This window comes from Penicillium taxi (genome assembly GCF_028828555.1).
Source record: "Penicillium taxi strain IBT 34144 chromosome Unknown utg000002l_segment0_segment0, whole genome shotgun sequence".
In the NCBI taxonomy this organism is placed as follows: Eukaryota; Fungi; Ascomycota; class Eurotiomycetes; order Eurotiales; family Aspergillaceae; genus Penicillium; species Penicillium taxi.
In genome coordinates this window covers 3,928,674-3,943,773 of record NW_026643204.1, presented here as the reverse complement: position 1 = coordinate 3,943,773, position 15,100 = coordinate 3,928,674, and the positions used below count along the sequence as shown (strand labels likewise).

Genomic DNA, 15,100 nt, shown 5'->3' with positions numbered 1-15,100 from the left:
TTCTTCAAACGCCTAAAATTTGATGTCACCTCCACATTGATCACTGATCAGTAATATAACAGCCCATTTTTGCCTACAGAAGAGTTCCACGATTGTGTTTATTTTCGTTTGAATCACTAGCCATGACTCAAACCCCCAAAATCAAGGCAGTCTTCTTTGATTTCATGGGCACTTGCCTAGACTGGCACACAAGCATTGTCAATTCTTCGCCCTCATTCTGCCTCAAGGATGATGCTTCCAATATCGCACTGGAATGGCGCAGAATATTCTTCATCGAAATCCAAACACGGTTCCGGCAGAGTCTAGATCCAGAGGATATTGACGTGACACTAGCTCGTGCTCTAGATATTGCACTCGAGAAATTTCCCGACTACCAATCAAGCTTCCATCCAGATGCCAAGAAACAAATGATTGAAGCCTGGCATTCCCAGTCCGCCTGGCCAGATGTCCAAAAAGCTATTGAGACCCTACGAGGAGACCTTGATCTCGAGGTATTTGTGCTCGCAAACGGAACAACTCGTCTGCAGCTGGATCTTGTTCGCTCTTCAGGACTTTCTTTCAACATGCTCTTTTCTAGTGAGCTGCTGGGACTTTACAAGCCCCATCAAGAAGTATATAAAAAGGCCCTGCAGCTTGTGAAGCTGAAGCCTGAGGAAGTAGTGATGGTGGCCGCCCATGCGTACGATTTGCGTGGGGCTCAGGGTTGCGGGTTAAAAACAATATATATCCATCGATGGACCGACGATGTAGATGAGGACATGGAAAAGGTTAAATCGGAGTTCAATGCATTCTTGGAGTATATGGTGGACCTTCCGTTCGTGATTGAACATTTGTGAAAGATTGAAAGATGTCATGAAGCCTGTAATCGAATACAGTAATATTCAAAATTGGCTTCCATATTTCAGTGAGCGGACTTCGATGGGTTGATATAATTGCAGATTGTTCTGAACCATACTCAAAGGAGGGCTCGCTTTGGTTTCTGGATGATCTCTGAGAAAATGGGTTTCCACTTTACTCAACACCGAATATTCCTAGAGCCATAAATGCCCTAGTCACCTGACGGCGCGGTACGGCTGAGGGTTCTGCCTAGCATGCTCAATACCACTTCCACACCATCTTGATAATGACTTCCATAACGTTCGGTCCAAACTCAGGGCTCCAAGTGGGGATTAATCATGGTCCAATTTATCCTTTTGGTAGGCTCCACAGAACCGTCTAGATCAACTCAGCTAATGACGCCAGAGCGACCGGAAACCCCGTCGGCCCCGCTTTCGACGGTTCCATTTCGTCGCGACCCAGACTTTGTTAATCGTGGGACTCTACTTGATCAAGTCCATGAGAAAGCCTCATCACCTGGGTCTCGCACTGCACTGGTCGGCCTAGGCGGCGTTGGGTATGCTAGAGAATGGTCGGCGGGTTCGCAATTACTAATAATTGGATAGAAAATCGCAACTTGCTATCGAGTACTGTCATCGAATTCGGGATCGATCTACTGAAACGTGGGTTTTCTGGATCCACGCGAGTAATAAAAGTCGGTTCGAGCAGAGCTGTCGAGAGATTGCCGACCGAGTTAAGATCCCCGGCTGGCGAAACCATCAGGTCAACATATTTCAACTCCTTTACCATTGGCTACAGGATGAGAAGCATAAATGGGTCCTTGTCTTTGATAATCTTGATGATGATCAATTCCTTCATGAAATTCCACTGGTAACATCGGATGATCAAAGTCAGATCCTACCTCAGTCGATCTGGGCACACTTTTCTCAGATATCAAGAGGCTCTATCGTTATCACAAGTCGGAGTAGGCGTGTAGCCTTACGATTAGTGGAAGACGAGGAGATCATCTCAATTAGACCAATGGGCGAAACTCAAGCATTTGCCCTTTTTGAGAAAAAGCTAGGTACCCAAACCGATAGGGAAGATATCATTCAATTGATCGCAACGCTTGAGTTTATGCCGCTTGCGATTGTGCAAGCAGCAGCCTATATAAGGCAAAGGGCACCGCGACAATCCGTCCGACAGTATCTCGAAAACATTCAACAAAGCGATTTACAGAAAATCGCTCTCCTTGATAATGAAGGGGGTCACCTCCGCCGAGACCTAGAGGCCAAGAATTCGATTCTTATCACATGGCAAATCTCCTTCGATTTCATTCAAAAAATCAGACCAGCTTCGGCCGATCTATTATCTTTGATGAGCTTCTTCGATCGCCAAGGGATTCCAGATTATCTACCTCGACAGAGCAATAAACGACAAAAAGAAAAAACCGAAAGTAGTGATCAGAAGGAGAGCGAACCTAAGCATGATAAGGTCGACTCATTTGATGTCGACACATTTGAAGATGACATATTAGTACTAAGAGACTTCTCTATGATTTCTCTTAGTATAGATGGCAAAAGTTTTGAGATGCATCGATTAGTCCAGTTAGCTATGCAAGAGTGGCTTAGGGCGCATGAACTACATGAAAGATGGCATGGGGAGTTTGTACAACGGCTTTCTAACAACTTCCCAAATGGTGACTACGAGAACTGGCCAATCTGCCAATTACTGTTTCCTCATGTGCTATGCGCTATAAAGCAACAACCACAAACCCAGTCTCTATTAGAAGAATGGGCGTCTCTACTATATAACGCGGCATGGTTTGCATGGAAGAAAGGGAATTTCCTCGATGGTAAAAGAATGGCAGAGGAGTCAATCAAAGCAAGAAAAGAGTTATTCGGTCACAAAAACCCTAAGAGTCTTGAGAGTTCAGAGATGTTAGGATCGATACTACACCTTGGGGGCAAATGGAAGGAAGCCGAAGATATCCAGATGCGGGTCATGGAGACCCGCAAGCAGGTGCTTGGGCCAGAACATCCTAACACTCTGATCAGCATAAATAACGTTGCATCGACCTACTCGAAGCAGGGACGATGGAAGGAAGCCGAAGAGCTTGAGATGCAGGTCATGGAGACCCTCAAGCAGGTGCTTGGGCCAGAACATCCTAATACTCTTAACAGTATAGGCAACCTAGCAATTACCTACCGAGATCAAGGACGATGGAAGGAAGCCGAAGATCTTGAGATGCGGGTTATGGATACCTGCAAGCAGGTGCTTGGGCCAGAACATCCTGATACTCTGACCAGTATAGGCAACCTAGCAATTACCTACCGAGATCAAGGACGATGGAAGGAAGCCGAAGATCTTGAGATTCGGGTTATGGATACCTGCAAGCAGGTGCTTGGGCCAGAACATCCTAATACTCTGATCAGTATGGGCAACCTTGCAATGATTTACCAAGACCAGGGACGATGGAAGGAAGCCAAGGAGCTTGAGATGCAAGTCATGGATACCCGCAAGCAGGTGCTTGGACCGGAACATCCTGATTTTCTGACCAGTATGGGAAACCTTGCATTGACATACTTGAAGCAGGGAAGATGGAAGGAAGCCGAAGATCTTGAGGTGCAGGTCATGGAAACCCGCAAGCAGGTGCTTGGACCAGAACATCCTGATACTCTGACCAGTATGAATAACCTTGCATTGGCATACTCGGACCAGGGACGATGGAAAGAAGCCGAAGAGCTCGAGGTGCAGGCCATGGATACCCGCAAGCAGGTGCTTGGACCAGAACATCCTGATACTCTGACCAGTATGGGCAACCTTGCATTGACCTACTCGAAGCAGAGACGATGGAAAGAAGCCGAAGATCTTGAGGTGCAGGTCATGGATACCCGCAAGCAGGTGCTTGGACCAGAAAATCCTGATACTCTGATCAGCATGAATCACCTTGCATTGACCTACTCGAAGCAAGGACGATGGAAGGAAGCCGAAGATCTCGAGATGCAGGTCATGGATACCTGCAAGCAGGTGCTTGGGCCAGAACATCCTGATACTCTGAACAGCATAAATAACCTTGCATCGACCTACTCGAAGCAGGGACGATGGAAGGAAGCCGAAGATCTCGAGGTGCAGGTCATGGATACCCGCAAGCAGGTGCTTAGACCAGGACATCCTGATACTCTGACCAGTATAGGCAACCTAGCAATGACCTACTGGAAGCAGGGACTATGGAATGAAGCCGAAGAGCTTGAGGTGCAGGTCATGGAGATCCGCAAGCAGGTGCTTGGGCCAGAACATCCTAACACTCTTATCAGTATAGGCAACCTAGCAACGACCTACTCGAACCAGGGTCGATGGAAGGAAGCCGAAGATCTTGAGGTGCAGGTCATGGATACCAGCAAGCAGGTGCTTGGACCAGAACATCCTGATACTCTGACCAGTATGGGCAACCTTGCATTGACCTACTCGAAGCAGAGACGATGGAAAGAAGCCGAAGATCTCGAGGTGCAGGTCATGGATACCCGCAAGCAGGTGCTTGGACCAGAACATCCTGATACTCTGACCAGTATGGGCAACCTTGCATTGACCTACTCGAAGCAGGGACGATGGAAGGAAGCCGAAGATCTTGAGATGCAGGTCATAGAGACCCGCAAGCAGCTGTTTGGGCTAGAACATTCTAACACTCTGACCAGTATGAATAACCTTGCGTTGACCTACTCGAAGCAGGGACGATGGAAAGAAGCCGAAGAGCTCGAGGTGCAGGTCATGGATACCCGCAAGCAGGTGCTTGGGCCAGAACATCCTGATACTCTGATCAGCATGGGCAACCTTGCGTATACCTTACAGTCATCAGGTGAACACGACGCTGCTTTGCTATTAATGATAGAATGTGCCCAACTATGCAGCCAAAAACTGGGCCCTGACCACCCGTATACCCTGTCTTCGATTTCTATCCTTAATGACTGGTGCAGGAGGAGTCATTCCCCACCTGCTCAAACAGAGGAGCCCATGGAGAATAATACCCCAGCAACTTCCGACCCAGTTTTTCAACCTAGCCGAAATCACAAGCGAGCAATCTTCTCCCGTCTTTTCAGCAAAAGATAGAGATCTCCCTTTTTCAAGAGGTTTTTGATGTATAATAGCCAAGAAATAACCTAAAAATCATTTATTACCAAGACGGACGATAGCATTCAAGAACTAACTTAGATTATGATGATTGATGTATCTCTGATTCGAATTGCCCAATGAAATTTTCAATTTCAATTTGGTATTTCCATTATCTTACAATTTATACCCTTGAACCTGTGGTTCCCACATTACAGCAAATTTATCCAAAGACAGTAATCGTAATAGTATTAGACATATATGGTTTAGTGCGTTTTAACATAGGGTTTAGTGTTTAGTATGGAAGTCAATTTTGAATCTTACTGTGCATATACATGTCTGTGTCAGGAATGATTGAGCACTTGCCTGGGCAGGTGAGATCTTAAAGATTTGAGTCAATTTGAAGCCACTACGACATAGGCATACGGATACACTACGTACCGTATTGTCTACAACGAGTGAGGCTTTCCTATTTCAGATGCCGCCGCTTTTATGAGGGCAGAGTCAGGCTCACCGAGCTGCTCAAGTTACCGAAGATGGTATTCTCTGAGTCTAAGATTTGGACGTTGACTCTGCCCAGCAACCTCAATGCTACTTACATATCGCCTTGATAATGACTTCTACAACATTTGGCCACTCAAAGTCGGGTTTTCAAGTGGGAATTAATCAGTGGTAAGTAGGTTCCACGACCGGACATCCCAGTCCCACTTTCCACCGTTACTTTGTCAGTCGTCGGACGCTACGTGATCGGCTAATTAGCGCGCTAAAATAGCATAGTTTTTTCGCGTTTCAAGGCAAATAGTCTATATGATTCTTTGTCTTTTTCAAGCTTAGGCATTATGATTATGGTGTTTAGGTCAAATTTGAAGATGTTTTTTCAAAAGAAATATGTTGATTGTGGTGGCTAGTGCGAAAAAAGACAGACTACAAGAGGCAGGGCAACAGATAGTACGGACTCCGGAGTACTCCGTATTGGTTGTTGGCTAGTTTCCTAAGTCCTCTTATCTACTCTGTATCATGCAATGCTAATTATGGAATTCAGATTATAAATCATTACTAGTTACTTTCCTCGAGTCAGGAACCCTTGTTTTCTTCCTAAAAATCCGATTTCTAAAATCACTACTCATACTGTTACAGCTACATAATAATGCACATATTTTCAAACAAGCTGTATCTTTCGTTTCTTTGCTGGGTGAATCTGACCTCCGCAATATCTATTCCGCAAAACCTTCTATCTAACTCGGGTTTTCCATCACACCACCTACATGAACAGAATGACTCTATCTGCGATGCTGGCTCACGGCAGTGGACTGGTTCAGTACAGGTCACTCCGGAGAAAAACCTGTTTTTCTGTAAGCTACTTATGTTTTATTGATTATAACATCAAGTTGATAATTTAAATAAGGGTTCTTCGAGAGTAGAAATGATCCTGTAAATGATCCAGTCATCGTCTGGTTAACAGGGTATGTAACTTTGACTCTACACATTACTTAAGAATATAAAAATAACAACTATTGATAACAGAGGGCCAGGTGGCTCATCCATGCTTGCTTTATTCACTGAACTTGGACCATGTGTTCTTTCACCTGATAGTCAGACCACGGTCTTCAACCCTTATAGCTGGACAAACAACGCAAGTGTCATATTTCTTGAGTTCGTTTCCATAAAATTCTCTAAATGGAAGTTATTAATCACCTTGACAGTCAACCTGCAGGAGTGGGATTTTCAACCGTCAAGAATAACCAATATCTCCCTGGTACATTAAATGAAGCTGCTCTTGATTTCGCCCGTTTTCTGAAAGTCTTTTTTACGGATGCGTTTCCTACGCTTCAGTCCAATGATCTCCATATTGCAGGAGAATCGTTTGGAGGCCACTGGGTACCTTATTTTGTTCAGCTTATTGAGACAGAGAGACCACATCACAACCCTGTGCTGTTTTCTGGTACAATCAGGTCTGTGATATACGTCGATGGGTATATTGACCCGGCGATATATGCAGCCGGCTACTATGACCTTCTCTGCCATGGAGCCCAGGCTATATTCAATCAGTCTACATGCGAGAAAATGGCGAAGGCTGTCCCAGAATGTGAAAGACTTGGTCGAGATTGCCTCGAGACCTATGATAAAGACATATGCACACAGTCAGCCAAAATCTGCGATAACACAATGAAATTTGCATACGATACTGAGATTTCGGCTGGTCGTCGGAGTCCTTTTCACTGTGAGAAAACTCGTGTTCTTCGTAGCAGACTACTTGGACTGACTTCTTCCATAGTAAAAAAAGGATGCTCGCTAGAACATCCTTGTGAACTACCTGATGAGACTGATCCAGCGGTGTACCTTAACCTCCCCCATGTCAAATCCCTTCTTAGAATGCCGGATTTTACATTTAGCTGGTCGAATGACGATATTGAGCAAGCTTTCATGGAGAGCGGAGACATGTATATCCCATCGACACGTGAGGTTATATATCTTCTCGACACTGTGGGAATTGACACACTCGTTCTCAATGGAGAGCTTGATGTTGTAATGTAAGTTAAATCCAATATCCTCAAACATAATTGGACAACACTAACTCATTGTAATTAAAGAAATACGCCAGGGCAAATCCGTGTCTACGACTCGCTTCCCTGGTCTGGTCAAGCTGAATATCGCGCTACTGACTTTCATGATTGGCATTACAACTCCACAGATACAGCTCTTTCCAAAACAAAATTTACAAAAGGCGGAAGGATAAAGGGTACGAACAAACTACTTTTCGCAACAGTAGAAGATGCCGGACATATGTGTCCAGCCGACCAGAAGGAGGCGGTCGAGCATATCATCACATCTTGGATACATGGCAATTGGGCCTCACTCTTCGATTGAATATTATTCATGATGATAGACTACTCCAAAACATAGATGAATATATATATACAGGTATTTAACTCTGGAAGATATATGAGAGAATATCTTGTTAGTGATCTCTATTCTTGATCGAACCGTTTCTTAACTCAATATGTAAGAATTATGGAGACGAGTTCGTTTTTTGGTACATAGATCCTAATCTCATATATGGTTAATAAAACTCTGGCCTCTACTTCTGGAGCAGGGGAGATGAACACAAGGGCCAACGTCGATTTATGATTATCTAGGTAAATTTCTCATATCGGAAGCCATTGATTAGTTGGTGGAAAAGATCTACAAGAAGTCATAGACATTCTGAACCAGGGCTTCCAAAGTTCTTACCGGCCCGGCCCACCGGCTGTTAACAAGCGGAATATCCACAATGCACTAATGAACCTATCATGGACAGAGAATTGATAACCACGAGGTGTTCATAAATTCTCTGGCTATTTTGTGTCGGATGTATTCCGTTCTCGTAACTGAAAGTGAAAGTAACTTTGGAGAGTTCCAAAGTGCTTTAACTACCCTATACAACATTTAAAATGAGATGTAGAGGCCGGGCCGGTGCCGGTTGCTAACCGGTAAGATCTTCGCCAGCTTCACAGCTTATTCAGTCTTTTATTCTCATGAGTAACGGGTATGTGTCAATTAAATTAGAAACACCTCTCGTACATAGGTAAGCGCGGTTATCTCAAGATCAGCCGGGGGTAATCACAAATTTTAATCTGTTTTGGGTTTTCCCCGGTGGCAATAATCAAGTCCTTATTCGCGAAGAGGTGATTTTTAATTAACTATCGCAGCCCGCGTCCACTGCATCTTGATGATTGGATAACTTTAGAAGTAATTCCTATAGTATTTGATATATAGTATGGGGAAACCAAAAGTAGCTGGTGGAAACTGGAGATTATCTACTCCAGGGCTCCGCACCTAATCCGTGATGTTTCAGATCCCTACAATCCCGGGGTCACGTTCATACATATTCAGGATCTGCGTAGTTGAGCATTTTTCTTCTCTGATTTTGGTATTCTTACGTCAGTATCACAGGTCCCACATCAATGGCAATTGAGTAGAAAATGAAAGTATCGAGTATTCATATTTGCGTCGGTTAATATTCGGGTAGCTCAAATATGCATAGAACATGTATAGAATGAGCTTATTCCGCTCAGGTTGTGTAATTCAATGAAATACATCCATCTGGAAGCGTCTGCTAAGTTGGGTTGTCAGTTCCCAAGACCAAATTTCAAGTCAATTGCTCGTAAGAAGTACTTTAAAATACTTCGATGAAAAATACTGTGGATCATTAAACTCAGAATGATTCCCCTGAAAGTTATCCCGATTCGCTAACTCAGAATAAATATGGGTCTTCCTATCCTAAAACGGTCTAGTGGAGGTTTAGGCTGTACGCCCTGGTTGAGTTTACACCTGCGGCTCTCGGCCGACGACGACCAAAGGATCTTCTTAACGGCAAAACGTTAACGTAATAATAGAGGAAGAGAACTACAAGTTCAAGTCGAGATTAACTCTCGCGTTTCATCATCCCGACAATTCTGCACATATATTACATAAGTATCATTGTCAATCAATTTGTTATGCTTACACGTAAATAAAGATAAGCTCTTCATTAGACGCAATTTATTGCATGGCTGCTGTGGATCAATATTGGCAAGCAAATCCACTTTGCCTTCATAGATCCTTCGGCGTGGTTACGAATGTAAATAGGTACATTCATCTACACTTAGCAACTTTCGAATAAGGCGCCAGGAGCACTTAGCGACTGTCTCGCTAGATCTGTTTATGCAGTTAAACTGACTTTTTACGGCTCGTAGTTCTCTATATAAAATATGATACTGTTTAAATGCAGAGAATTGTATATCCGTTTATGGATACGATCTCCGAGATTTTCATTTCAAACCCCTTGGTTTGGAGAAAAAAAGTGGAAAGCAAAATACAAAAAAGGAAATGCCGAAACATCCATGGACTGCTTGTGTGGCCCTGGCTTACCCGCCAGAAACCAAAACTCTGCCTAAAAAGTTACTTTGACTCTTTCTTACTTCTTCATCTGTCTTCCACCCTTACATGTTGCCTCTATTTGGGTGGACCTCACGACTAAAAATGTCTGAAAAGAAGCAGGAAGATGATTACATCTCAGGCCCTGTCCTAGAAGGCGACTCAAACGCTCGCGATGAAGTTTTTGGTGAAATTAATGGCGAGGGCCCCAATTACCGTAGTGTATGTCTGTCATGATCTGGTCTATAATAGTCCCTCTCAACTAACTCTCTTATAGGTAGGATGGAAGGGCACGGCTGTTCTGATGATGAAAACTCAATGTGGACTTGGTGTTCTTTCAATTCCTAGTGCTTTTGATGCCATTGGCATTGTTCCAGGTGTTATATGTTTATGTGCCATCGCCGCCATCACAACATGGTCCGACTATATCATCGGTGTTTTTAAGCTTCGCCATCGTGAAGTCTACGGAATTGACGATGTTGGAGGTATGCTCCTGGGTCGCACTGGAAAGGCTATTCTTGGTGCAGCTTTTGTTCTCTGTGAGTCCATCTCATAGATAAAGTTTTCGCTCTCTTCTGACTCATAATAGGGTGGACTTTTTGTGCCGGATCTGGCATGCTAGGGCTTTCAATTGGCTTGAATGCTGTTTCCGACCACATTACCTGCACTGCAGTCTGGGTAGCCGTCTCTTTTGTTTGTGCGGCTATTTTATCCAGCATTCAGACTCTTGGTCGTATTTCATGGCTTGCCTGGGTCGGTTTATTTTGTATCCTCACCGCAAGTAAGTTGGACTACCCCTGGTAATATCGAACTAGCGTCTAATAATCATAGTTATGAGTGTTACTATCGCAGTCGGTGTTCAAGATCGTCCAGCAGGTGCACCACAGACTGGGGTCTGGAAATCCGACTATGAAATTGTTAAAAGTCCTTCATTCAGTGAGGCCGCGACTGGTTTGTCGACTATGGTTTTTGCCTATGCCGGCACACCAGCTTTCTTCTCGATTGTTTCGGAGATGCGCGAGCCCCGCCACTATGGCCGAGCTCTCGTCCTCTGCCAGACCACTGTGACTCTATTCTATCTTGTCGTCGGCATTGTGGTTTACTATTACTGCGGATCATACGTGTCTTCACCTGCCCTTGGATCAGGCGGTCGCGTTATGAAGAAGGTAGCTTACGGATTCGGTATCCCTGGATTGCTCGTCAGTACAATGCTCTTTGTCCACGTAAGTATACCTTTTTCCTTCCTACTAGAGCTTGAACTAACTACCTCGAAGTTATCCGCAAAGTATATTTTCATCCGAGCTATGGGTAACTCCAGGCACCTTGGTGCAAACACCATCACTCACTGGGTTGTGTGGCTCAGCTGCACTATTGGTGTTTCCCTTGTGGCATATATTATTGCTAGTGCGATTCCCGTGTTCAGCGACTTGGTTTCCCTGGTCGGAGCCCTATTCGGCACTCCGTTGTGTTTCCAACCCATGGCAGGCATGTGGCTCTATGATAACTGGTCTCAGAAGCGGTCAGCCAGATGGATGCTCATGGTCGCCTGGTGCGGCTTCATCATCATCGCTGGAACATTCCTCATGATTGGAGGAACTTATGGGTCTATTGTGAGTATCATGGATGATTATAAAAAGAATGGGGGTCATCTGCTTGGTCCTGTGCCGATAACTCCGGCTCCTAAGATACTGAGAGACATTAAAAGCAGTTAATAGAATAAATAGCATTATAGAGGCCATAGAATGGAAATCAATTTATACTTTCATATAAGCTACCTGGGCACCACGTGACACTGAGTGCTTGACAGCGGCGACAGCTAAAACAAGGTAGTAACCCATTACAAAGGAGCAATTACCAATATTACAATGTAGACCTTAGAGAGCTTGCTCAAGGGTACCGCTCCCATCTCCTAATTTACGGGTTCTAAGTTCTTATCTTTCTTCTTCCGTTCTACCTACTGTAATAAGAAAAAAAAGTAAGTGGAGTAGTGGCTGACCTGCAGCGCCAAGCTAACAAGTCAGGAACTCCTATTACTGATCTAAGAAAACACAGAAAATAGGGAACCTGTCTCGTAAAAGTAAGATTTCTATACAAGAATTTACTTGGGATCAGAAAAATGGCGGGGAATATGTTTCTCACTATATCGCACAACAAGTGAAAAGGAAAGAAAAAGTTGAAGGAAAGCTGCCTAGGACTGTCTAATATAGAGTATTGGAGGTGATCAGTACAGGTAGAACCCGGGATCCCGGGCTTTATCTCTCAATACTAAGTGCTTGAATCAATCAAATGCGGCACGCTTCCAAGGTTGATTCTATGTGGCTTGGACTGTAAGTCTAACCTGATATTGAGACTTAGCTTAAACAATGAGGAAAGGTATTTATTACTTAAACTGAATGTTTTAACTAGTTAGAGGGCAATGACCCTTTTATATGAGCGGTGTGGAGCTTGTCTCTTTTTTTTTCTCTACCTCAGTAGGTACGGAGTTGTATACTAACGACAATCGTCATTATTTCAGCTTTACATACGCCTGCAGGGTGTTTAAGGGCGGCAGAAATATTTTCCAAGATTGTTCTCATGACCGAGATTCCACTAAGAATTATTGAGCTATGCGTAACTGGCAAAAACGGGAGAAAATATTTAGATTCCTTTATAATGTAAGATTGATTCTGTCACCGATGATCAACAGAAGCTTTCAGGATTTTACGCCCAGGTAATTCTGCCTAAACTGTAAAGAGATAATTGTGGACCCCGCATTAGATGAGGGGCAGGAAGGATTGAATCCTGCATAAACAACCCCATTGCATGACTGATCTAATGCCATATTGAGTGTACAAGTTACCTTGAAAGAGCATATTAGTGTAAAGTATTCTCTTCGATTTGACCTATTCCTTGAAGCGGCCGACCCGTAAGTCAAGAAATATTTTGAATCTAACATGAAAAAGCTTGTAGAAGCCTCCAAAAGCCACCAATAAAATCTGCAGCGAGCTAGTGTGCTCTTAGTGCACGGGCAGCCGCTGTCATGCTCTGTCATCATTCAGGGGCTACAGTTACACAATATGAACAACGAGGATGTAAGCCAAAGGGCTTTGCAAGTTGCATGACTACAGCAGATTATGACAGGGAAGTATCACATCAGAATAGGTGTCAACAGTCATAAACCGTAACACGAGGTCTCTGAGCAAGTGGCTATGAATCATTTATGCCAACTCACCTGGTGTATAAGGTGGAGGTTATTCATATCTCAGACCTCGCTAATCACGTCAACTGCTTAGTTATCTGAGTGTCGCTTAATTATCCAGTAGACTAAGTATGGCTCCATGGCTTGGTGGAGCACTTCGGATAATGATGTGTTCGTCTATAAGAAAAGGATTTTACATGATAATATCTGGGATTCATCAAAAATTCCTTTCGGATATCTTTGCATCTGCATTGTGATACAAAATCTGAATCATGGCGATCACCCATGCTTCAGGCTTTTCCGATAGCAGGATGTTGTCTCTGCATCCAGTGATTGCTCTACCTGTTGTGACACTATTTATTGTGAGTGATAAATTAGGTAGTTTTCAATGGAAATTGAAGTCTTATTTCAGTGACCATGTGTTGAATTAAATGATGTCCATACTAAATTCCAATATCCTAGGGTGCTGTTTATTTCATAGGTCTGATTATCTACAATCTCTACTTCCACCCCCTAGCCAAATATCCTGGCCCTAGGTCTATGGCAGCGACAAGATTAGGTTATGCACGAATGATCATATCAGGTCGTGCTCCTCATGATTTACGGGCCCTGCACGAGAAATACGGCGAGGTAGTGCGCATTGCACCGGACGAACTGTCTTTCATCAACAGTGACGCATGGAAGGCAATTTATGGCACTCGTACTGGTCATAGTCAAAAGAAAAAGGATCTGCGATTTTACACACCCACCGCAAATGGTGCCCCCAACATCATCCAGTCCAGTGATGCTGATCACTCGCGCTTCCGTCGGTTACTATCACATGCTTTCTCTGACAGCTCGCTGCGTGGACAAGAGCATATCATTAAAGGCTATATTGATCTCTTCATACAACGTTTGAGAGAAGTTTCGGAAGGTGGTAACAAGACAGTTGATATGGTCAAGTGGTACAACTTTATCACTTTTGATATCATTGGAGATTTAGCCTTCGGTGAACCGTTCGATTGCCTGAGAAACTCCAACTATCATCAATGGGTTCTTATGGTGATTGGCTGGATGAAAGTAGGTGCTTATGCAAACATCGCTCGCCGGCTCCCAGGCTGGAAGTTCGTCCTTCCACTTATCACGCCGAAGAAGGTGATTGAGCAAAAGAACGCGCACTACCGTTTAACAGAAGAGAAGGTCAAAGCCCGACTACAAAAGTCGAATGAAAGACCAGACTTTTTTGGAAACATCCTCAAACAAAATGGATCAGAGAAAGGGTTTAGTTTTGAAGAACTGATCACGAATGCGAGTGCTTTGATCATAGCTGGCTCTGAAACAACAGCCACCCTTCTCGCCGGCGTAACTTATCTTCTGCTCAAAAACCCTCAAGTTTTGGCCAAGCTTCAGGATGAAGTTCGGACAGCCATTCACGCAGAGGATGAGATCACCTTTGATACCTGCAACCAGCTACCATATCTCCAGGCCGTGTTGACGGAAACCCTGAGAATGTATCCACCAGTACCCAGTGGACTCCCTCGTATTGTCGATGCCCAGGGTGACATTATTGCAGGACACTGGGTGCCAGGCGGCGTAAGTATTCTCCTGAGTTCTGATCCTTGCCCAGGCTAACCACATATTGAATTACTATAGACCGTCGTCTCAGTCCCTCACTTGGCCACATATTATTCAGCAAAGAACTTCAAGTACCCAGAAAGCTTTATCCCTGAGCGCCATCTTAACGATGCTCGTTTCGAACATGACAACAAAGAAGCGCTGCAGCCATTCAGCTTCGGACCGAGAAACTGCATTGGTCGCAAGTATGTTTTCTGCCTCTGATGACCTAGAATCATTCCGTAGTTACTAACTAATTCCTGCGTCTAGTCTTGCTTACGTGGAAATGCGCATCATTCTTGCCTGCATGGTCTACAACTTCGATATGCAATTGGATCAGCCTGATGTTGATTGGATGAACCACGATGGTGGCATACTTTGGGACAAGCCACCCCTGGAGCTCAAGTTGATTCCAAGGATTTAGACTAATGTTGGGATGATGTTGGCCAAGAGGATCTGACGTCGCCAGTGTGACCGCCTTGAACTTCATTTTCTGCCTATTATGTAATC

General features: G+C 44.2%; 5 protein-coding genes across 5 annotated transcripts; all 5 read left to right on the top strand.

The window, feature by feature from the left end:
• Nucleotides 1–122: 122 nt before the first annotated feature.
• Nucleotides 123–836, top strand: N7495_003402 (haloacid dehalogenase; the record flags this gene model as incomplete). Its single annotated transcript, XM_057206071.1, has 1 exon — nt 123–836. The coding sequence occupies one exon, from the start codon at nt 123–125 to the stop codon at nt 834–836; it is 714 nt and encodes a 237-aa protein (XP_057066678.1).
• A 396-nt stretch (nt 837–1,232) lies between these two features.
• N7495_003401 (P-loop containing nucleoside triphosphate hydrolase protein) lies at nt 1,233–4,923 on the top strand (the record flags this gene model as incomplete). Its single annotated transcript, XM_057206070.1, has 2 exons — nt 1,233–1,393; nt 1,443–4,923. The coding sequence occupies 2 exons, from the start codon at nt 1,233–1,235 to the stop codon at nt 4,921–4,923; spliced, it is 3,642 nt and encodes a 1,213-aa protein (XP_057066677.1).
• A 1,677-nt stretch (nt 4,924–6,600) lies between these two features.
• On the top strand, nt 6,601–7,791 carry N7495_003400 (alpha/beta-hydrolase; the record flags this gene model as incomplete). The annotated part of the gene is made up of 2 exons (XM_057206069.1): nt 6,601–7,454; nt 7,515–7,791. 2 exons carry the CDS (start codon nt 6,601–6,603, stop codon nt 7,789–7,791), a joined length of 1,131 nt encoding a protein of 376 aa, XP_057066676.1.
• A 2,133-nt stretch (nt 7,792–9,924) lies between these two features.
• N7495_003399 (uncharacterized protein) lies at nt 9,925–11,531 on the top strand (the record flags this gene model as incomplete). Its single annotated transcript, XM_057206068.1, has 5 exons — nt 9,925–10,041; nt 10,097–10,358; nt 10,409–10,600; nt 10,651–11,042; nt 11,094–11,531. 5 exons carry the CDS (start codon nt 9,925–9,927, stop codon nt 11,529–11,531), a joined length of 1,401 nt encoding a protein of 466 aa, XP_057066675.1.
• A 2,036-nt stretch (nt 11,532–13,567) lies between these two features.
• On the top strand, nt 13,568–15,014 carry N7495_003398 (cytochrome P450; the record flags this gene model as incomplete). Its single annotated transcript, XM_057206067.1, has 3 exons — nt 13,568–14,569; nt 14,630–14,796; nt 14,861–15,014. The coding sequence occupies 3 exons, from the start codon at nt 13,568–13,570 to the stop codon at nt 15,012–15,014; spliced, it is 1,323 nt and encodes a 440-aa protein (XP_057066674.1).
• Nucleotides 15,015–15,100: the final 86 nt, after the last annotated feature.